The sequence below is a fragment of the Hylobates moloch genome, unplaced genomic scaffold, assembly GCF_009828535.3.
Source record: "Hylobates moloch isolate HMO894 unplaced genomic scaffold, HMol_V3 SCAFFOLD_16, whole genome shotgun sequence".
Classification (NCBI taxonomy): Eukaryota; Metazoa; Chordata; class Mammalia; order Primates; family Hylobatidae; genus Hylobates; species Hylobates moloch.
In genome coordinates, this window is record NW_026652291.1 from 13,709,836 (window position 1) to 13,734,879 (window position 25,044).

At 37.8% G+C, this 25,044-nt stretch overlaps 1 protein-coding gene across 2 annotated transcripts in view; it reads left to right on the forward strand.

The window, feature by feature from the left end:
* The window catches only part of TC2N (tandem C2 domains, nuclear), an 86,002-nt gene extending 82,210 nt beyond the window's left edge, over positions 1-3,792 (forward strand). For both annotated transcript variants that reach the window (XM_032179855.2, XM_032179854.2), the window contains exon 12: positions 323-3,792. In XM_032179855.2, coding sequence (XP_032035746.1) covers positions 323-433 — 111 coding nt within the window. In that variant the 3' untranslated portion in view covers positions 434-3,792. The remainder of the gene's footprint in view (positions 1-322) is intronic.
* Positions 3,793-25,044: the final 21,252 nt, after the last annotated feature.

Sequence of the window (25,044 nt, forward strand, 5' to 3'; positions counted from 1 at the left end):
TTAAGTTGAGCTTCTAGATTTGTTGAATAGGAAAGGATACTAATAACTGTTCTGGGGAAATGATTTTATAATATTTCACCTTGAATTTTTGAATTGAATTGAACCTTATAAACTAGTCTTCAGAATGACTGAACAGGTTAAATGTTTTAGCATTTAAATGTCAAATAGAGAAATCAATCTGACTTTTGGAAAAAAGAAAGATGTTTAATTTAAAATATGTAAAGCAAACTTCCAAATTTCTTCCATCGATAAGAGTAACTAACTGTCTGAACTTGGTTATTATTGTGTCAAGTTAAATGATTGTACGTACTTTCCTTTACAGATTTGGATAAGTGAAGACAGTAATAACATTGAAGCAGTGAACCAGTGGAAAGAGACAGTAATAAATCCAGAAAAGGTTGTTATCAGGTGGCACAAATTAAAGCCATCTTGAAGACTTCACACATTAATTTGGTGAAGAACTTGACATTCTTTTAGAAGACTTACGATTTCAATTTGCTACCAATGCGAAGAGGCAAATCAATAAATTTGTCAATTTATGGGGGCTATAATTACAGTATATAATGTATCTGATAGAAAATTTGATAAGAAAATGTAATGAATTTTATCAGATATCTAAAGTAAAGGAAATATTTTAAAACTGTGCAACAAGAGACACAGACAGTAAAATCAAAGTATTATTAGGATGATTACATAAATTATAAAGTCTGTGAGAATATCAACTGTAGATAGTTCTTTCTATATTATGTTTGTGCTTTTGTATTTTAAGCTTTACTTAGATATTCAAAACCTAGTATATCAAGTCTCTGTTAGTACTATTGACATTTAGAAGACTTTACTATTATTTCAGTGCTAGGCATTATTGATTAGGTCTTGGCTCCACTGTTTACCTCTTGCTGTGTATTTTATCTTGGTAAAAATGAATTGAACCATTTCAACTATTTTCTATATTTGGGGAAAGTTTGTGCCCTGTGTTTTGTAATGTTTTTACCCATAAGACATCACATTATCACTTTGTAAGCTACTTATCTCCAAAAAACTTCAGAAATAGAAAACTACATTTTGGCAGGAATAATTGAAAACACCAGAAGGTTGAAGTTTAATTGGAAACCCAGAATATACATACTTTGCTGTTTTCTTCCCTCAAATATTTTACTATTTGTTTTATTTGGAGTTAAAATAAGAGTATCATCCATATGGTCCATCTTAATTCACAGAATTAAATGAGCTTAAATAGCAAATTCAGTATTTTATGATAATCACTTCATTTTTAGTTTTTAAAATTTAGATTATAATTTACAGTGTTTGAGTATTTTCCCATTTTTTTATAACCATACCTGATTATACTGTGTAACAAATAAATATTTTCTATTGCAGTTTTCTTTCCAGTACTTATTAGAACTCAGTATATGGAAATAATTTCAGCTTAATTGACCATAAGAACTGTGGCCAAAAAGAACAGCTTTGTGGAGAGGCAGATGACATTATACCTGATTTTAGAAAATCTCACTTTATTTTTGCTAATAAGTAGACTAAGTGCTCCGTGTTCTCAGTCTTCCCTTTTTTTCTGCCCCCATTCTTACTTTGTCCCATGCATGCAGAGAAAGATGGTGATATTTTAGGCCAGGAGTATACCTTGCTTTAACCTAAGCATGCCTTCTTTATTCCAGCTTCTATGTTCTATGTATATCATTAACATTTTCCCAAATAAACACTTAATTCTCTTTTCCGTAGGTGCCATCTCCTCAAGCTACAAAATGTCCACATCTTATATCCCCTTTGCTTCTACTGCCCTGATTTTGTGGTACCAGTACTCTCTGCCACTGAACATTTTGAAATATTTTTGTTTTAGATTTGCAAAAAATGACAGATAGGTCAATACTCACATGGACTTTTAAGATAAATCACCTGTGTGATAATATTTTGAATCTGAGTCAAATACGACTTTTAAAAATTGTTTTTAAAAATAGACTTTTTTTTTTTTTTTTTAGAGCAGTTGTAGGTAAACAGAAAAATTGAGAGGAAGATAGAGATTTCCTTTCTCCCCCAGTAAAGCCCTCAACAGCCTCCCAGGCTATCAGTATCCTGCACCACAATGGTACATTTGTTACAATCAATGAACCTACTCTGAAACATCATTATCATCCAAAGTTCATGGTTTACATTAGGGTTCCCTCTTGGTGTTATACATTCTATAGGTTTTGACAAATGTATGATGATATGTATGCATCATTATAATATAGTATAGTTTCGCTGCCCTAAACATCCTCTGCAAATGCAACATTTTAATGGGTACCAAAGAAGTAAATGTATGTACTGGCTTTTAGATAATAAATAACAGGCTTTATTGTTTATTTTAAAAGCTACAATTTGTTTTAGCTGGTTTCTCTGTTCTATTAATGCTTTGAATTTCCAAATTTAATATATGTAGTCATGCATTTAACTCAATATTTAATTATTTGATTTATTTAATTTTCTATGTTCTTACAATAGGTGTATGATGTATAATTTAAGGGAAAGCTATGACTTCTCAGTTTCTTAGAATCCTAGGTACATAAAACAATAAAAAGAAAATCTTTTCATTTAAAAGATCTTTCAGGTACAGAAGTATTGATACAACTAAGATCCTAAATGTTTTAATTAGTGTTTACTTAAGCCTTTTTCAGGTGAGGAGGTGCTGGTTATTTCCTTGAAGCTTTATGTGGAGCTATAAATAGAAATCCAATCTCCTGCTAATAGGTGCGCATATTGTGAGAAGAACGTTAGGAGCTGGTAGTAAAAAATGAGATTCTATGCCAAAATAACTTCTCTTCGTATTTGCCTAGGCATTTCTTGACCTTTACCCACTTACGCAAGGAGAAGGAAATCATAATGATGCCACGTGACCAAAGGAAACCATGGAAGGGTTCACGCTGATAGCTGATAGCTTGCACAGTGCTCATTCCTAACAGTGGATTTACTTGTAAGCTTTCAGATCAACACAAATAGCTGCAGCCTGGGTTAAAATATAACATCACTATTTGGCTTTTGTTTTGCATGATTTCTAAAAGCAGTACTCCTAGGGAAATGGCCTCTGAAGTATATCAGTTTCATCTCTTACCAAGACTGTTGAGAAGAAACTAGTGGGATTTTGAACAAGTTATGTAATTGTGGTCTGAAAAGAACCTAAACTGAAGTTCTGTTTAAATATAGTTACATGAATTTCTCTGATACTAATGTACTCAACAGTCAGGTGGAAACTATATCTCCTACTAACATTTTCCATTTTTGTTTAATCAAATATTTGCTTATGAAGGATTTCAGAAATTTGAAATAAATGTCAGCTTTTGATAGCATGGCAGTAATTGACATTTCAAAAATATATATTTCTTTCTGTGTTTGGTTGGGTGTAATGAGGAAAGTACCTGACAAAATGTCTGAAGACATTTTCTAATGTTGTCTTAGTGCATAAGCTATAATTTTTATTCAAAATTAAATTTCAAATGTTTGCAGTTTTGGCTAAAACATTGAGTTGAAAGAATTATGAAAAGTAGGCCCATATGAAGTACCATGTTCATTTTGAAATATAGATTTAAGATTTAGAAATATATTAAAAGAGTTAATGGAGCCTCCTAAATTGGATTTTATTTTGTGGGTGAAGAATTGTAGGAAGATGAATGTGGCCTACATTTTTAGTAATCTCCTAGTGGAGTTTTTTTTAACTTAGTACTTTTTTATTTTTAAGTTTTTTAATCTATAAAAAATGTGATTTCTATTAACAATGATTATAATAAATAATTATATTAAACTGTAGGACTCTGATAATGGCAGTAGATGTCTAGAAAGAAAGTTCTGGGCTGGGTGCGGTGCTCATGCCTGTAATCCCAGCACTTTGGGAGGCCAAGGCAGGCGGATCACAAGGTCAGGAGATGGAGACCATCCTGGCTAACACGGTGTGAAACCCCGTTCTCCACTAAAAATACAAAAAATTAGCCAGGCGTGGTGGTGGGCACCTGTAGTCCCAGCTACTCGGGAGGCTGATGCAGGAGAATGGTATAAACCCAGGAGGAGGAGCTTGCAGTGAGCCGAGATCGCGCCACTGCACTCCAGCCTGGGTGACAAAGCGAGACTCTTGTCTCAAAAAAAAAAAAAAAAAAAGGTTTTGTCTGTCTTCTGAAAGAATAGAAAGCTATCTGATTCTATGCTAAGCTAAATCACCAAATGAGAATGTGACTTTTAAATGGTGATGATGTTTATTCGGTATTGATCTTCATATTCTATGCCGTGGGATTTGTTTCTGGGTCTTTTTTTTTTTTTTTTTTTTGAGATGGAGTCTCACTCTGTCGCCCAGGCTGGAGTGCAGTGGCACGATCTTGTCTCACTGCAACCTCCGCCTCCCAGGTTAAAGCGATTCTCATGCCTCAGCCTCCTGAGTAGCTGGGATTACAGGCACCCACCACCATGCTCGGCTAATTTTTTTGTATTTTTTTTAAGTAGAGACAGGATTTTGCCATGTTTGCCAGGCTGGCCTTGAACTCCTGACCTCAGGTGATCCACCTGCCTCGGCCTCCCAAAGTGCTTGGATTACAGGTGCAAGCCACTGCGCTGCCTTTAGTTTCTGAGACAGTAGGATGATAAAAATGTCTGCCCTTCAGGATAGGATACTTATTTTAGCAGAAATAAATTTAGTTGACTGTGGTTTAAAATTGTCTTTTGATTTCTGAGTCTTTCATCTTTCTTGATTATATAGTGTATGAAGTCAATCTTGAAACCACATTTTTAAATGAGCCATTTTATATGATATATTTAATAACTAAATGCAAAAAAATCCAGTACTTCACACAAAGAACCATGCTTAGTGCTTTCAGGGATACAAGAATGAATAAGCCATTGTTTACACTGAGATTTTATATTTAGGTAGGTAAATGAAACAATATAAAGCAAGATTCTAGTAGAAAGCAGGATTTAAGGTATGAACAAAATGCTTTAGAGGCTCAAATAAAGAAAGAATTTAATGCAGCGGAAGGAATTAGGAAAGGTTTGGTAGGTCCCTGACCTGAAACACACAAAACCAAGCACTGCTGTTCATGATCGCTGACTCTGCCTCCCTAGCCATCCTACTTCATTTGTGTTGTCAACTGACTCACTGTGAAAAACAGTTTATACATTCTTTCACTCTTTTCTAACCTTTAGCCTGCCTGCTGCTTTCTTTGCTGTTAGTAGAAGATCTTATGTCATGATTCGCAAAGAAAATAATGTCAGGTTTTCCTCCAACTTCCTACCACCATATCCGCAAACTTGTTTTTACCCATATACCTCCTTTCTCCCATTATGTTAGAAAGCCAGTCCTTCCTCATGACTTCTGAATCCGGTCCTCTGTGCTTTCTCTGGGATTTCGTTCCATTTATTATGCCCATTCTCTCCTATTTTTGAGCCATTCCCACTCTACTGGATTCTTTTTCATCTTTGAAACCTCTGGTGTGTGGCTGTATGAAAATTGGTTGGTGATGTGTTTGATGAAAGAACCCTACAGATACAGTTTTGGGGGTTAGGTTTTTGTATTGATGAAGGAACCTGTGTAAACGCCAATGGACTGAATGTTTATGTCCCCCCAAAATTCGTATGTTGAAATGCTAACCCCAAAGATGATAGTATTAGGAAGTGGGACCTTTGGGAAAAGATTAGGTCGTTAAGGCATTGGTAATTAGGCTGTTAAGGGATTAGTGCCCTTATAAAAAAGACCCAAAGAAATCCCTTGCCCCTTCTACCAGCTAAGGTTACAATGAACAGATGACTTTCTATGAGGAAGCAAGCCTTTACCCAAAACCAAATCTGCCGGCATCTTGATATTAGACTTCCCAACCTCCAGAACTGTGAGGAATAAATGTTCATTGTAAGCTACCCAGTTTATGGTATTTTGTTATATCAGCCTGAATGGACTAAGAAACATTACATAAAGCAGGAGCCAATGCAGCATGCTCCCCATAGAGGTGTCTTCCGAGGTCCCCAAAGCTTTCCCTGGGTTGGACTGCTACAGGTGAGTCTACGCATAGCCAGTGAAGATTCTTGGCACCAGAAGCTCTTTTTCATTCTCACAGGAGTTTCTTTCCTCATTTTCCTTCTTCCACCCGACTGTCCCCAAGCATAGCCTTCATGTCTGCTTGCTCAACAAGTGTTAGTAATTGGTAGTCTATAATCCCAACAAATTCTTGAGTAATTATTAGAATTTAAGTGTAACTAACTCAATGAATAGGAAGGTTGGTTTCTCAGCATAGCATCCATCAGGTCACCTTTCTCTGTGGTTTCTTTCTTAAAAAATATTCCTAGACCTCCTCTCCTGTTCTAGATTCTGCCTTATCTGTTCTCCTCTTTATAGATAACTTCTAACCACTCTGTCCTTAGTCCATTCTCTTCAATCTTCCATCCTCACCACTCCACCAAAGTTCATGTTAAAGTCTTAATAAATGCTTTTTAGCTATTTTTTTCTTTATTCTCATCAGCTTTCTTAACAATAGCTTTCTCTCTCTCTCTCTCTCTCCCTGCCTCTCTCCTTGAAACCATCTCTTCCTCTGGCTTTCATGTCATTATGCTCTGCTTATTTTTTTAACCACCTTCCTAGTCTGTTCTTTTCTTCTCTGTTTGGCTCATCTTCATGCACCTGACTTTAAAAAGTAGAAGTTCTTTAGGACTCAGTCCTAGGCCATTTTTTCTTGTCATTCCACACTGTTTTCCTGGGCAACCTCATCTATTTCCATGGCTTGAAATGCTATCTACTGTCTAATTTACATCTCTACCCAAATCTTGCTATGAGTTCCACTGTCATATAGCTAATGTGGACATCTTTTCTTAAACGTGTTCTAAATCAAACTTTTGATTTCCCATTCCTACCACAAGTGTGATCTTCACTTTTCCCCATCTGAGTAAAAGGCACTGTCGTCCACCTAGTTGGTCATCCCAGAAACCTATTCATTGAGTTAATTACACTTAAATTCTAATAATTATTTAGAAATTTATTGGAATCATTTTCTACCAGTTACTAACACATGTAAACGGAAAAACTATTTCTCTTTCTGTATTCTGGATGTGCTGGGGGGAAAAATTAAAAGAAGAAAAGCTGTTTCTCTATTCTTAAAATACTTCTGACACCAAATGTGTGGGCTTTTCCCACCAAGCAATTCTTTAATTCCCTATGGACACCGACTGGGTGTTGTATAATTTACCTTAATTCCAACACTACCCAGAGTTAGCACAGACCCCACAAATTAAGGGCTCAGTTCCACAGACTGCCCCCCACTTCCTATACCAATCATAAGTGGCAGGTCTCCAGGCTGCCCACAACTTTGGTCTGACTTGATTACAAATTGGAGCTTCTCATGACACCTCAGGTTTGATAATTTGCTAAAATTGCTCACAGAACTCAGGGAAACAGTTTATGTACATATGTCAGTTTTTTATGAAAGATTCAAATCAGGAACAGCCAAATGGAAGAGATGCACGGGGCAAGCCAGCGGGGAGGGATGTGGAACTTCCCTGCCCACTTGGGGAGTGCCACCTTGCAGGCTCTTCGATGTGCTTACCAACAATAAGCCCTCTGGACTTCAGTTAGGATTTTTATGAAGATGTCATTACATAGGCATGGTTGATTAAGTCATTAGCCATTGGTGGTTGATCTCAATCTCTACCCACTCTCTCCTCCCCAGAGGTTGAGGGGGCTTGGGAGATGGACCTGAAAATTCCAACCCTCTTAACTGTATTTTTGTTTTCCTGGCAACAAGACCCTCATTCTTAGCGGCTTTCCAAAAGTCACCTCATTGACATTAACTGGGGTGTGGTTGAAAGGGGCTTGTTAGGAATGACACAAGATGCTACTTTCACCTTCATCGCTCTGGAGCTATTTCAGGAGCCAGGGACAAAAACCAAATATAAGAAAAGATGCCTCATCACACTTATTGCTTAGGAAATTCCAAGGGTCTTAGGTGTGTTGATGGTACAGTGGTGAGCATAGCTGCCTTCTAAGGGTTTTAGGAGCTCTGTGCCAGGAGTCAATGACAAAGACCAAATCTATATTATATCAGTATCACACCTTGGAACTCTTATCTCCCATACTCAGTCACCCTGTTCAGAAATATATATATCCTAAATAGATCTTGAATGCACCCACTTCTCCATCTCCACTGCAACTTCTCTAATCAAAGGCAATATCATCTCCCACCTGTAGTATTGTACTTTCCTTATAATCTGACTGTCACACCTTGGTTCTCGGTGCTCTTAGTATGAAGTCTAAAATCCTTAACACAGCCTACAAGGCCCTTGCTGGGGATGACCCGCTTTTCCTCTACCCTCTTATATTCAATGAGTGGGGGCCTGTGAATCAAACTAACAAATGACAGATTAACAGGAGAAAAGACACCATTTTTATTAATGTTTACATGTATAAGTATTCACAGAAAAGTGAAACTCAAAGGGGTAATTAGACTAGGAGTTTATATACCCTTTTAATAAAGGAAAGGAGGTTTGGACTTTAAGAGATAAATTGTGGGAAGTGACTAGGAAATACATGGGGGGAACTAATGGAGGATAAGGGTTATTTTAGTTAGGTCTGTTTGTGCAAACTCACCTCAGTGTTGACTCTCCATCTCCGGTGATAAGTCACTCCTCTTCCTGGTTCACAGAGTACGGTGAACACCTTCACATAGCATAATTTATGCCCTGCTTTTAGGCAGTTAAGGGGACGGCAAAGAACTCTTCTTACATCTATTGATTCTCAGTTGCTTTCAGCTCAAAATCTTTATGCCAAAGTGGCATACTTTGAGGTGACATATCCTGATCCCCTTTCTCCTGTTGTGTTGTAAGGAATAATTATGTTACTTAAAATGGGTTGGGTTTTGTTTGTTTGTTTGTTGTTTGTTTTTTTGATGATCGGTCAGATGTGGACATGTAATAATAACATCATGGAGAGGCATATGAAAATGAAGGAGATTTATTATACTGACAGGTCCTGGAAGAGGGAGGCATGGCATGCCATGCAGGGGGCATGTGCGAGGAACTCCCAGGGAGTGAGCTCAACCAAGCAGGTGGGGAGCAGAGAGAGAGAGGGTCAGGGGAAGGACCTGTGGACAAGGGCCTTTGTTGGTGGTCAAGGTACAGTATATAAGCAAAAAGCATGAGAGTGTTTCATTGGAGTGTTTGAATGTCACTAGATCACAGTCAGAATAACAAAAAGGGGAACTTGTGGCAGAAACCAGCCTTCTCACACTGGTGCACCTGATTCCCCAGACATAGTGTTCATAGCCTGTTTGTGGGAATGTTGAGGCATCAAGAAAATAGGAAGTTTTAAAAATTTACAATATCCCTGTATAATCTGAGCTCTGCCTTCCACTCCAGCCTTATTTTTAACAATTCTCCTCTTTAATCTCACTGATCTGTTTTCAATTCTTGGAAGACAAGACAATACACACCTAGCTTCCTCTGGATCTTCACACATCCTGTTTCACCTATGTGGAATAGTTTCTCTCTTTACTCTTCCCTTTACTAAATCCTATTCTTTTTTTGAAGGTGCCAGCTTAAATATCTGTTCCTCGGAAAAGTCTCTTTTGATTTTTCAAGCAATATTAGGTCTTATTTTCATATACTTTATATTTTTTCTTTATAGCTTTTATCAGAATTATGGTTAAATAGTTACTTACGTAGTTGTCTCTCCTAGACTGTAATTTTCATGAAAGCAGGGTCTTGTTTATTGCTGCATTCCTGAACCTAGTACAGTATCTGGCCTATAAGAGGTACATAGTCAATATTTGTTCATTTACGCATTTAACTGATAGGCAATGTTTTGAGTGTTAGGGATTTAACAGTGAACAAACAAAAAAATGAATGAACACATAGAGTTAGGTTTTATGGCTCAGTAAAGTGGTAGTTAAGGCCAATATCTTCTTATTGAAAGAGATAATGCTGTATAATACATTATTACCATATTTACTTTAAAATTCATTAGTACATTTCTTAATCAGAGAGAAGAGAAATATAATAGCTTCATATCTAACTCATACTATCAAGCTTACAAAAAACTTCTGAAATTCTAAAGTGTTTATAACACATAATGCTAAATTTAGTAGATTTCTGAGATCTTTATCAGATTTTGCCTTATCATTACATGTTAGCAGCTTAATGTGTATCATTACCAAGAACAAAAATTATATTAATTTATTTAAAACATTTATTTTTTGCAGGGAATGAGTTAAATTTGATTTCTATATAAAGTAGGAACAATACTTAGATTGTGTCCAGCTTTGAAATTTTCTTATAAGATGTAACTAATATATTTAAGTGACCCTACATAAACAAGTACTGTAGTTATTATCTCCTGGCCTAAGCAGGATTTATAAGACTTCTGTAGGAAAGAAGACAAGCGTGGAAAATTGATTAGATGATAGTTCTACTCCTGGAGGGAGAGAATGAGAATTTTGGAGACCCTTCCTGATATAATTTAGGAAATGGATTCAGGGAAGAGGCTGTAAGAGAAGCAGGCCTCATCCCATGTACATCTCAACACTAGGGACAGTTTCCTCTACCTCTCCTCATCCAGGAAGGACAGATAATAGGTCTGCAGATAAAGAAGGTGAAAAGGATTGCTGAGTAATGTTTTCTTAAGTCATAATGAAAAAGAACCCTGGGAAGGACAGATGGACAACCAGATAGAGGCCTTTAAGAGTAAGGGAAGTTTATGGAGAATAGTTAAGGATGGAAAAGTAAGAAGGTAAGGGTGCAGTTGTATAGTGACCATATATGCTTCCTAATACTATATGCATTTTCGTTTTACATAAGTTGTCTTGTCGTAATTCAGATTTCCTTCAGAGGAATATATACGAAATTCTTATATTGCCCCTTCCTTTTCTCCTTTCCTGCATCCTTTCCTCCTGCCCTCCTTCCTCCCTCTCTCCAATCCCTGCCATTTGCCAAAACTCCTGCTCTATGTTTTGCTTTCCTGATTGAAAATCTGAAAACTAGTTTGGTCTCTGGTAATAAAAATCACTGGCTCTCGTGCCTAGAAAAGACCCTAAGAGTTCTCTACTGTAAATGCTCAGCTAACTAGAACATAGCAATATTTATTTTCAACAAATATTTATTGGGCAGCTACTTTGTGCTGCTCATTTCAGGTGCTAGGAATACAACACTAAGCAAAATAGACCAAAAAACACTGCCCTCATAGAGCTTATATTTTAGTGAATACATCAGAATATACAGAATATTTTCAACTAAAATTTGATGGGTTTCATGCAATGAATGAACAAATAGAAAGTCAGAAAGTCTGTTCCTGGTCTTTCCTTCTATATGACTGTTCTGTATGCCACTCTTCATCACTGAATCTCTTTCTGTCTTCAAATGCTCATGTTAATAATGTACTAATGCATTATTATCCAGGTTTTTTCCCCAAAAAAAGATACATTTATTTTTTTAAAAACTTTTAGTTTCAGGGGCACATGTGCAGTTTTTTTATATAGCAAATTATGTGTTGCAGGGTTTGATGTACAGATTACTTCCTCACTCAGGTAATAAGCATGGTATCTGATAGGTAGTTTTTTGATCCTTGCCCTGCTCCCACCCTCCACCTTCAAGTAGGCTCTGGTTTCTGTTGTTCTCTTCTTTGTGGCCATGTGTGCTCGATGTTTAGCTCCTACTTACACGTGAGAACATATGGTATTTGGTTTTCTGTTCCTTCGTTAGTTTGCCTAGGATAATGGCCTCCAGCTCCATCTGTGTTGCTGCAAAAGACATGATCTTGTTCTTTGTTATGGCTGTATTGTATTCTATGGTGTGTATGTACCACATGTTCTTTATCCAATCTGCCGTTGATGGGAATCTAGGTTGATTCCATGCCTTTGCTATTGTGAATAGTGCTGTGATGAACATTAAGTGTGCACGTGTCTTTATGGTAGAACAGTTTATGTTCCTTTGGGTATAGACCCAATAATGGGATTGCTGACTTGAATGGTAGTTCTGTTTTAAGTTCTTTGAGAAATAACCAAACTGCTTTCCACAGTGGCTGAACTAATTTACGTTCCCACCAGAAGTATATAATCATTCCTTTTTCTCTACAACCTTGCCAGCATCTGTTGTTTTTTGACTTTTTAATACTAGCCATTCTGACTGGTGTGAAATGGTATATTATTGTGGTTTTGATTTGTATTTCTCTAATGATTACTGATGTTCAGCATTTTTTCATAGGCTTGTTGGTCAAATGTATGTCTTCTTTTGAATAGTGTCTGTTCATGTCCTTTGCCCCTGTTAAAGAGGAATATTTAAAGATATTATTTTCCTTGAGCTACTTTTTTTCTCTTGAGACAGGGTCTCACTCTGTCACTCAGTCTGGAGTGCAGTGGTGTGATCATAGCTCACATGCAGCCTTAATCTCCTGAGTTCAAGCAATCCTCCTACCTCAGCCGCCCAAGTAGCTGGAACTACAGGCACGTGCCACCATGCCTGGCTCTTTTTTTTTTTTTTTTTTTTGAGACAGAGTCTCGCTCTGTCCCCCAGGCTGGAGTGCAGTGGCACCATCTTGGCTCACTGCAACCTCCGCCTCCCAGGTTCACACCATTCTCCTGCCTTAGCCTCCAGAGTAGCTGGGACTACAGGCGCCCGCCACCACGCCTGGCTAATTTTTTTGTATTTTTAGTAGAGACGGGGTTTCACTGTGTTAGCCAGGATGGTCTCAATATCCTGACCTTGTGATCTGCCCGCCTCGGCCTCCCAAAGTGCTGGGGTTACAGGCGTGAGCCACCACGCCCGGCCCCAAGATACTGGGCTTTTACAGGGGAATGGCCACATCGAGGGTCAAGAAAATTACTGTAAGTGGTAGGATTTGGCTTATGATAATGTGTGTGTATGTGCATATACCCGAGCTCACAATACACATGCCATTTATCTTGTAGAATTAGAAAAATGACATATTTTCCTGAAAATGAGGGAAATAAATGATCAACGGGGTAGGAAGAGTGGTGGAAATATTGTAACAGATTTGATCACAGTCAAGTGTGTTTCTTTTCCCAGTCCAGAAAAAAACTAAGCTTGACAAATAAGGAAGTTTTCCCTTTCCTAGTCCACAAGAAACTAAGTTGTAGACACAACAAACAGTAAAGTGTTTGGGATAATGCCATGGATTCTTTGGCTTAGGTTATATATGGTTGTACAGAGCCGGATCTGCTCATTGTGTCTCACATTCTGTCTCAGCTATGTGATAATAAATGATGAATTCTCAAGGAGTTTCTATCCCTGCTTCCTTCTTGAAAGCTGATAAAGTTAAAAAAATTTTTTCCCTTATGGTTTACCTGGGTATATGAAAGAAAATAGTTCTTGACCTTTTTTCTTCCCCAGCATATCTGAAGGGTATGACACATTTCCATCACTAATAGTGAGTCACACTAGCAATAATTTGCACCTAGCTTGTGAATCTTGAAAAAAGCCCCCAATTATTGAAGGTGGTAGAACATAGTGAAGTGCAAATACATACCTAGTCTATGTAGTTTTATCTTCAGGCAGTTCACAAATGAAAATGTAATCTGTTCTTTTGAATTTCTTAATCACTTTTTCCATATTAATCTTATTGCCTAGATAATTTCTGTGCCCCAGGAATAAGGAAAATGAGCAAGATATACTTATTTTATTTTTTTAAATCAGGATGTTGGAAGATACTAATCTTTTGGTTTTGGCCACATTTAGAAAACTTTGGTTTAACCACTCAAAATATTAATTTGTAAAGCAGAAATAATAATTCTTTTCAGGACCCTGTGTGATTGTGATTGGTTGCTATAAGAGAGGTACATAAATTTGGTTGTTGTTTGAGAAGGGAGGTGAGAATAACTTGGGGGACCAAAACAACTCAGGATGGCTTCACATTCCTTAAGTCTACGCCCTCAGTTTTACAAGGCTTGAATTTTAATTTCATCAGGATGCTAATGAATTAGGGGAATTAGTTCAGTTAATAAAACTTTCCAAAGTCTGATGTGCAAACTGTAATACCAGTTTACTAATTTATAAATGGGAGATAGTCCCTTCCAATGATATAAATATTTATGTCTGCCTTTACAGCATCTCTGCATTGTGTCAGGGCATGCGTGAAGTTGAATTTTAGAAGCCAGGTAATTGTTTGGGGAGCATGCAATCAAAGCAAAGGGAAGTGGATTGTAGACAGAGGTATTATCCAGGCCACGGTGCAGTGTAACATCCTGCCTCAAGTGGGAGTCTGCTGAAGATCCTCACCGTCAGATGCCCAGATTTAGTGTCTTTCTTCTGGAGAGCACAGGACTTACACTGTTTATACTGTTTCTTTGACCGTCGCATTTGCTATATTTCATTCTAACCATCACCACCTGTTTACAGAATCTTTGGCCAGACAAGTTATCATTTAATTTATGAGATTTCAGCTTGCTAAGTTAAAATCCCATTTTATGATGTCTCCCAGACATTATACTTGGGTCATCTGAAGTGCAGTTTTAGGAACTTTCTCCACTCTTTGGTAATAAATGTATGTCTGAAGCCTCTAGGTTTGCAAAATTTCATCTATCAATAACATTTGAAGTATTTGACATACTTGATTATTCCTTCCTTAACACATTTCTTCACTTTTGAGAAACTGTTTTTGGGGTGTGGGGGTTCCTTTATTACTGTATTAGCTGGCATGGCAAATATGGCATTATCATTCAAAAGGTAAGGAAGCTAAACAGGGTTTATATTGTAGTTGGTTGGTAAGCTTCGTACCACAAGGAAAGTAAGAGAAAATTATTAGCGTAGAATACCTCTCTGGCTTGTCAAAGACTATTTCAGGTCATCATCATAGTTATGTGAATCTGCATCCCAGGAGTATGTCAGTTTGGAATTTGGATGCCTGGAACTGAGAGATTCTAACCAGTGATGTGTTTTCTAAAGACGGGAGGAAATTGTTGTTATAAAATAACTGTTTTTTTCTTTCCTTTTTTTTTTGGTAGAGATGGAGCCTTGTTATGTGGCCCAGGCTGGTCTCAAACTCCGGGCCTCAGGTGATCCTCCCACCTCAGCCTCTTAAAGTTTTGGGATTACAAGGATTACATCTGTCAAAATGCCTGTTTCTGTCTTTATGTGCTCCTCACATTCTTTAGCAAGTTTTCCATTTTTATTGCAGGGTCACAGGAAAGTGTTATAAATATACTTTTGATACTATTATGTCTGACATCGCTGTATTTATCCAAAAGTGGCACTGTTTTCTCTTTTTTTTTTTTTTTTTGCCTTAGGAAGAAAATGGTAAGAAGTAGATTTTTCATGTCAAGTGTGGTGTACCGCTATTTGAAAGAAATACAATCTTATAACACTATTATATTTTAAAGACTTGCTGATATTCTCTGTAAGGTCACAATATGTTTTGCAAGTTTCAGAAGTAGGGTTTCTTCATTATGAGATTCATAATGTTCACAATGTAATCTAAAATTTAAGATTCTTTCATTCAGTCATGTCTTTCCCCTTTTTGTAGGGGGTTGGTGGTGCTAACAAGTCATGTAAAAGTAACTTATTTGCATTTTTAACCAAGTGGCAGAATGGTTGCCATCAATTTAGCATATTACAGTAGTATTTGCTAGAGAAAGTTACAAGTTCTTAGAGCTAAAGCTACTCAGAATTTACTTAATCTGAGTTTATCTTTTCTTCTTACTATATCTAGGATATAGTCACAATTATAGAAACCTTCCAGAATGTTTTTTTGGAGGGGAGTTTACCAAAGTATACCTATAAAAAACATCTGAAAATTTACACTCATGGAAAAGGCTTTATCTGTTAAGATTCCAAATAACTTTGTCACGGCAGTAATAATGAGAAAACAAATATAGACAAAGTTCAAGTTTTTAGGAATAGAGAAAAATAAGAGTAAAACATCAGGTACCATTATGAAGCCAATTGGTCATAAGTAAAATCATGTCCATTTGAAGAGGTTAATTTAACGTCCATACCCAAAGAAAATAATAAGCACATGAGAAATAGTTTATATTTTTTGTATAAATGTAAGCGGTACAAGTGCAGTTTTGTTACATGGATATATTATGCAGTTGTGAAGTTGGGCTTTGAGCATAATCATCACTCAAATAATGAGTATTGTATTTGTTAATTTCTCATCTTTCACCTCTTCTCACCTTCCCACCCTTCTGAGTTTCGAATGTTTATTATTCCACACTCTATGCCCATGTGTACACATTATTTAGCTCCCACTTATAAGTGAGAATATGTGGTATTTGATTTTCTAAGTTATTTCTCATAAGATGATGGCCTCCAGTCCCACCCATGTTGCTGAAAAAGATATGATAATACTTTTTGTGGCTGAGTAGTTTTCCATTATATATCTTATATATATATGTATATATACATATGTGGTGTGTGTATGTGTGTGTGTGTGTGTGTGTGTGTGTGTGTGTATAATATACCCCAGGTATTTTATTTTATTTTGAGACAGAGTTTTGCTGTGTTACCCAGGCTGGAGTGCAGCGGTGCAGTCTCGGCTCACTGCAGCCTCCACCTCCTAGGTTCAAGCAATTCTCCTACCTCAGCCTCCCAAGTGGCTGGGACTACAGGCATGTTCCACCATGCCAAGATAATTTTAGTATTTTTAGTAGAGACAGGGTTTTACCATGTTGGCCAGGCTTGTCTCAAACACTGGCCTCAAGTTATCTGCCCACCTCAGCCTCCCAAAGTGCTGGGATTACAGGTGTTAGCCACCATGCCCGGCTGTCCACAGGTATTTTATAACAACAATTTATATGTGTACATATACATTTTTATATATATTATATATTTATATGTATTTATAATAATATGTAATATACAATATAATATATAACATATATTTATAATATATAACATATATTTATAATATATACATATGTATATATAAATTGTCACTTTTGGATAAATACAGTGATGCCAGATAGTATCAAAAGTGCATTTATGACACTTTCCAGTGATCCTGCAATAAAAATGGAAAACTTCCTAGAGAATGTGAGGAGCATATAAAGACTGAACAGGTATTTTGACAGATGTGGTGTAATCCCAACACTTTAAGAGACTGAGGTGGGAGGATCACTTGAGGCCAGGAGTTTGAGACCAGCCTGGGCCATATAGTGAAGCTCCATCCCTACCAACAAAAATTTAAAAAAAAAGGAAAGAAAGAAACAGGTATTTTACTATAACAATTTCCTTGTGTCTTTTTATATATATAATTACATACACAGATATATGTGTCTTTAAATATGTAATTATATATGTAAGTATATTAATATGTGTATATATGGACACATTTCAGCACATTAATATATATAATTATATGTATAATTATATATATGTATATAGATGTGGTATATATATATACCATATTTCCTTTATCAAATCATCTGCTGATGGACACCACTTAGGTTGAGTCTATATCTTTGCTATTGTGAATAGCATAAACCATAAACTTATGATTACAGGTATCTTTTTTATATGACTTTTTAATATGACTTCCTTTGGGTAAATTAAACAGTAGTGAGATTGCTAGATTGAGTAGTAGTTCTATTTTTAGTTTTTTGAGGAATCTCTGTACTGTTTTTCATAGAGGTTATACTAATTTATATTCCCACTGATAGTATATAAGCATTCCCTTTTTTTCCATATTCTCATCAACATCCATTTTTTTTTTTTTTTTTTACTTTTTTTTTTTTGAGATGGAGTCTCACACTGTTGCCTGGGGTTGGAGTGCAATGGTGTGATCTCCGCGTCCCGGATTCACGTGATTCTTCTGCCTCAGCCTCCCAAGTAGCTGGGATTACAGGCGCACACCCCTACACCTGGCTAATTTTTGTATCTTTAGTAGAGACAGGATTTCAATATGTTGGCCAGGTTGGTCTCGAACTCCTGATCTGGTGATCCACCTGCCGCAGCCTCCCAAAGTACTGGGATTACAGGTGTGAGCCACCCGCACCGGGCCTTTTTTTTGACTTTTTAATAGTAGCCTTTTAAACTGGTGTGAGATGATATCTCATGGTGCTTTTAATTTGCCATTTCTCCTATGATTATGTTAATCATTTTTTCATATGCTTGCTGGCCATTTGCATGTCTTATTTGGAAAAATGTCTTTTCACATCCTTTGCCCACTATTAAATGGAGTTATTTGTATTTTTGGTGTTGACTTATTTGAGTTCCTTGTAGATTCTGGATAGTAATCCTTTGTCAGATGCATAGTTTGCAGATATTTTATCTGATTTTTCAGGTAATTACTCCATTGATTATTTCTTTTGCTGTGGAGAAACTTTTTAGTTTATTGAAGTCCCATTTTTCTATTTTTTGTTTTTTTTGCAATTGTGTTTGAGGTCTTAGTCATGAATTCTTTTCCTAGGTCAATGTCTGGAAGAGTTTTCCCTAATAGGTTTTCTTCTAGTTTGAAGTTGGTAATGTGATGCCTCTAGCTTTGTCCTTTTTGCTTAGGATTGCTTTGGTAATTTGGACTCCTTTTTGGTTCCATATGGATTTTAGGACTGATTTTTCTAATTCTGTGAAATATGATATTGATATTTTGATAGGAATTGCATTGAATCTGTAGATTTCTTTGAGCAGCATGATCATTTTAATGATATTGTTTCTTCCAATCCATGAGCCTGGAATACTTTTCCATTTGTTTATGTCATCTATTAATACTTTTTAAAAATTAGTGTTTTATAGTGTTTCTTATAGAGATCTTCACCTCTTTCATTAAATAATATATTCCTAGATATATGTTTTAATCTAGTGTAAATGGGATTGAGTTCTTGATTTGGTTCTCAGCTTGATCATTCTTGATATATAGAAATGCAACTGATTTTTATACATTGGTTTTGTATTCTGAAACTTTACCAAATCCATCTATCAAATCTAGGAGCCTTTTAGAGGCATCTTTAGGGCTTTTCTAGGTATAAGCTCATATTGTCAGCAAACAGATAATTTAACTTTCTTGTTTCCAATTTGGATGCCTTTTATTTCTTTCTCTTGCCTGAGTGCTCTGGCTAGGACTTCCAGTACTATGTTGAATAGGAGTGGGGAAAGTGCGTATCCTTGTCTTGTACCAGTTTTTAAGGGGAATACTTTTAACTTTTCCTCGTTCTGTATGATGTTGGCTGTGGGTTTGTCATATATGGTTTTTATTATTTTGTGTAATGATCTTTTATGCCTAGTTTTTTTAGGACTTTTATCATGAAAGGATGCTGAATTTCATCAAATGCTTTTTCTGCATCTATTGAGATGATCATATGGTTTTTGTTTTAATTCTGTTGATGTGGTGAATCACATTTATTGATATGCGTTTGTTGAACTCTCCTTGCATCCCTGGAATAAAACCTACTTGATTGTGGTACATTATCTCTTTGATGTGCTGTTAGATTCAGTTTGCTAGTATTTTATTGAGGGTTTTTGCATCTGTGTTCATCAGGGATATTGATCTATAGTTTTTGTTGTTATTGTTGTTATGTCCTTGTCTGGCTTTGATATCAGGGTGATACAGGCTTTGCAGAATGAGTCAGGAAGGATTCCTCAATTTTGGGGAACATTTTGAGGAGGTTCAGTACCAGTTCTTCTTTGGTCTGTCTTGGAGAATGCTCCATTTGCTGATGAGAACAATATATATTCTGCTGTTTTGGGGTAGAATGTTCTGTAAATGTCTGTCAAGTTCATTTGGTCTAAAGTCCAATTTAAGTCCAGTGTTTCTTTGTTAATTTTCTGTCTTGATGATCTGTCTAGTGCTGAGTTAGGTGTTGAAGTTCCCTACTATTATTGTATTGCTGTCTATTACCCTCTTTAGGTCTAATAATATTTGTTTTTATGAATCTGGGTGCTACAGCATTGGGTACATATATATTTAGGATTGTTATATCCTCTTGTTGAATTGATCCCTTTAGCATTGTATAATAACTTTTTTTGGTTTTTTTTTTTTTTTTTACTGTTGTTGATTTAAAGTCTGTTTTATCTGATATAAGTATAGCTATTCCTGCTCACTTTTGGTTTCCATTTGCATGGAATATCTTTTTCTACCACTTTACCTCCTTACTGTAAGTGTCTTTATCAGTAAGGTGAGTTTCTTTTAAGCAGCATATAGTTCATGTTTTTTTTTTTAATCCATTCCATGAATCTGTATATTTTAAGTGTAGTGTTTAATACATTTACATTCAAGGTTAATATTGATATGTGAGGTTTTGTTTCTATTTTGTTATTAATTGTTATCTAGTTTCTTTGTAGATTCTTTGTTTTTTTTTCTGTCCATCTGTCTTTGTGGTTTGGTCATTTGTTATTTTGTCATTTGATTTCTTCCTCTGTCCTCTTTGTGTGATTGTTTTATAAGACCTGTGAGTTTTATACTGTAAACCAAAAATAAAATACTAAGCCCCCCCTCAACCATCTGAATGGACTTCCTCCTCAACCAGGGCTCTTTTAATATTTAACCTGAGAGACTGTTTCAGGCCATGATGGGAAATGGGGGTTGGTTATGCCTCATTATACCTCTCTGGCATTAACATCAACACAAATTTTAAGTCTGATAAGAAACATTTTACAACCTATGATCTCTGAAGCCTAGTACCTGAAGACTTCCTTTGCAAATAAGAACTGGGGTCTCCACAGTCCTAATTCTTTTTTTTTTTTTTTTTTTTTGAGACGGAGTCTCGCTCTGTCGCCCAGGCTGGAGTGCAGTGGCGCGATCTCGGCTCACTGCAAGCTCCACCTCCCGGGTTCAGGCCATTCTCCTGCCTCAGCCTCTCCGAGTAGCTGGGACTACAGGCGCCTGCCACCATGCCCGGCTAATTTTTTGTATTTTTAGTAGAGGCGGGGTTTCACCGTGGTCTCGATCTCCTGACCTCGTGATCCACCCGCCTCGGCCTCCCAAAGTGCTGGGATTACAAGCGTGAGCCACCGCGCCCGGCCCCACAGTCCTAATTCTTAACCCGGACATTCCTTTCTATTGATCCCAGGTCTTTAGATAAACCCAACCAATTGTCAACCAGAAAGTTTTTAAATCTACCTATAAGCAGGAAGCCCCCACTTCAAGTTGTCCTACATTTCTAGACCAAACCAATGCATTTCTTAAATTTTTTTTATTGAAGTCTCATGTCTCCCTAAAATATATAAAACCAAGCTGCATCCTGACCACCTTGGGCACATGTCAGGACCTCCTGAGGGCTGTGTCATGGGCCATGGTCACTCATATTTGGCTCAGAATAAGTTTCTTCAAATATTTTACAGAGTTTAACTCTTTTCATTGATAATACTTTCATATGTTTTTATGATGGCAAATATTGATCTTTTATTTCCATATTTAAAACTCCTTTAACATTTATGGTAGGACTGGTCTAGTGGTAACAAATTCCCTGGGTATTTGCTTGTCTGGGAAAGACTTCATTTCTCCTTCATTTATAAAGCTTATTCCAGCAGGATACAAGATTAGTGGTTGGCAGTTTTTTCTTTAAGCACTTTGAAAATAGAATCCCAACCTCTTCTGGCTTCTAATGTTTCTGCTGAGAAGTCTGCTGTTTAGTATGATGGAGTTTCCTCAATAGGTGATGTGTTAGGCCATTTTTGCATTGCTATAAGTAAATACCCAAGGCTGAGTATTTTATAAAGTATTTAGCTCATGGTTCAGCAGGCTGTATAAGCATGTCACCAGAATCTGCTTGGCTTCTGGTAAGACCTTGGGAAACTTATAGTCGTGTTGGAAGGTGTATGAGAATTGTTGTGTCACATGGCAAGAGCAGGAGCAAGAAAGAGATGGGGGAGGTGCTACACTCTTTTAAACAACCGAATCTCATGTTAATCCATTACCACTAATTATCTCAGGGAGGGCACAAAGCTATTCATGGGGAATCTGCCCCCATGAGCCAAACACCTCCCACCAGGCTCCACCTCCAACAATGAGAATTATATTTCAACATGAGATTTGGAGTGAGAAAACATCCAAACTGTATCAGGCGACTAGCTGCTTTTCTCTTGCAGAATTTAGGATTTTTTTCCTTCATGTTGACTTTAGATGATCTGATGACTATATATTGTCTTAAGGCAACATGTTTTCCTAGAGTTCACTGGGCCTCTTATATCTGAATGTCTAAATCTCTTGGTAGACTAGAGAAGTTTTCCTCAATTATTTTCTCAATTACTTTTTTTTTTTTTGAGACAGAGTCTCGCTCAGTCGCCTAGGCTGGAGTGCAGTGGTGTGATCTCGGCTCACTGCAAGCTCCGCCTCCTGGGTTCACGCCATTCTCCTGCCTCAGCCTCCTGAGTAGCTGGGACTATAGGTGCCCGCCACCACACCCGGCTAATTTTTTGTACTTTTTTTTTTTTTCGAGACAGAGTCTCGCTCTGTCACCCAGGCTGGAGTGCAGTGGTGCGATCTCGGCTCACTGCAAGCTCCGCCTCCTGGCTTCACGCCATTCTCCTGCCTCAGCCTCTCCAAGTAGCTGGGACTACAGGCGCTTGCCACTACACCCAGCTAATTTTTTTGTATTTTTAGTAGAGACGGGGTTTTACCATGGTCTCGATCTCCTGACCTTGTGATCTGCCTGCCTCGGCCTCCCAAAGTGCTGGGATTGCAAGCATGAGCCACTGCGCCTGGCCAATTTTTTGTACTTTTTTTAGTAGAGACGGGGTTTCACCATGTTAACCAGGATGGTCTCCATCTCCTCACCTCGTGATCCGCCAGCCGACCTCAGCCTCCCTCAGCTGGGATTACAGGCGTGAGTCAAATAGTGTTTCTAAACTTTTTGCTTTTTCTTCTCCCTTGGGAACGCCTGTGATTTATCAGTTTGCTTGTTTTATGTAGTCCCATACTTCTTGAAGGCTTTGCTTATTCTTTTAATTTTTTTTTCTTTATTTTCTTCTCACTGGATTAATTCAGTGAGAAAAAAAGACCAGTCATTGCATTCTAAGATTCTTTCTTCTGTTTGGTCTAGTCTATTATTGAAGATTTCAACTGTATTTTGTAATTCTTTCATGAATTTTTCATTTCCAGAATTTTTTTTTTTTTTTTTTTTTGAGACAGAGTCTTGCTCTGTTGCCCAGGCTGCAGTGCAGTGGCACAATCTTGGCTCACTGCAACCTCTACCTCCCAGGTTCAAATGATTCTTGTGCCTCAGCCTCCTGAGTAGCTGAGATTACAGGTGTGTGCCACCATGCCTAATTTTTTAATATTTTTAGTAGAGATGGGGTTTTACCATGTTGGCCAGGCTGGTCTCAAACTCCTGGCCTCAAGCAGTCTTCCCACTTTGGTCTCCCAAAGTGCTGGGATTACAGGTGTGAGCCACTGTGCTCAGCTCAGTTGCTGCTTCTTATTTTTAATTTTACCTTCATTAGGGTGGAACTTTTTTTTTCTTGAGGATGCGACTATGGTGTTTGTTAAGTAGAGTCATTTGGCTTTGCTTCTGGGTACATTCAGTGGCATAGATTCTGTATGATTTCCTTGGTTATAAGTAACCTGTGTGGTAGCTTTCTCAAATGCCAAGTGTAGTACTGATGTACTGGGTGGGTGAGTGGGCTCAAGGCCTCCTGAGTAGCCTGGGTGGCGTGGGCAATGGTGGTAACAGAGGCAATGCAAAGCTTGTCTCCTTCTTGAGCTCTGTGCTCTTGAGTCAGCAGATGTTGTAAGGGACTGTGTAGATCAACCTTTAGGACAGGAGGTAGCACCTGAAAGTGAGAGCCAGCTGTGATGGTGGCAATAGAGTTTATGCTTGACCTTTGTTAATCAGGAGAAGTTCTTGGGCATTTCAGATGATGGGTAGGGCCATGGAACTCTCAGTAGTCCTGGTCCCATGATCTGCCTCTGAAACAGGAGGGGTGGGATATGGTAGTGGGACCCACTTTGTTCTCATGCTCCTGACCCGGCGAGGCTCTCCTGCAGTCCGACGACACCAGCAGCAAGTCACAAGAAGTTTGTCTTCAGACCACGAAACTGCCTCAAGCCGTAAAACTTCCTGCCCAGGTCAAAACTGTGGCTATCAGACTAAAACCCTCCCAGTTCAGTACCACAAAGGGAGGGTATTGTGTTAGTCTGTTCTCACATTGCTATAAAGAAATACCTGAGACTCGTAATTTATAAAGAAAAAAGGTTTAATTGGCTCATGGTTCTGCAGGCTATACAGGAAGCATGATGATGGCATCTGCCCAGCTTCCGGGAGCCCTCAGAAAGCTTACAATTATGGCAGAAGGCAAAACAGAAGCAGTCATGTCTGGAGCAAGAGAGATCCAGTGGGGAGGTGCTACACACTTTTAAACAACCAGATCTCATGAGAACTCACTCACTATCACAAGAATAGCACCAAAGGGATGGTGCTAAACTGTTCATGAGAAACACCTCCATGATCCAATCACCTCCTACCAGGCCCCACCTCCAACATTAGAGATTACAATTCGACATGAGATTTGGGTGGGGACACAGATCTAATCCATATCAGGCATCTAACTCCCACACCTGTGGCTGGAGCCCATGCCACTCACCTCTCCTACTCAAAACTAGATTGCAAATTCCCATCCAGAGACTCTCCAAATCAGTGACTGCAACCCATGCTTGTTGGCAGGTTCTTACACAACCCACTATGAGTTAGCATCAAAAATGGCTTTCTCCTATCAGCACCCATGTCTGGGAGTTCATGTGGGGTACTTCCCAGTGCTGTTCCTTCTCACAGTCTCCTGACTGCTCCCTGAGTCAGATCAGGGCTTGGTAAAGTCAAGAAGCTCCTCCATGGCCTGGATTGCCTGGCTGTCCAGTGGGAATGTGTATCACAAAGACAGTTTCTCCCCATCTCACACCCTGGGGATTCACTCACAGTTTTCCACCAGATCCACCCCGCAGGCTGCTGCTTGCCTTATTTTTCAGAGTATCCAAAGTTTCTTTCACTTTTATGTTGAACTCCCATGTTCTTTCTTGGATAACATTTCACGATATGAATCTCTACACATTATTTTGCCTTTTCCAAATGCATGAGGCAAGCTGGCAAAGCCACTATTCTGCTATGTTGGGGAAAAAAACAGAAATGGTTGTCTTAATAGACACATGCTTTAAAATTAATCTAA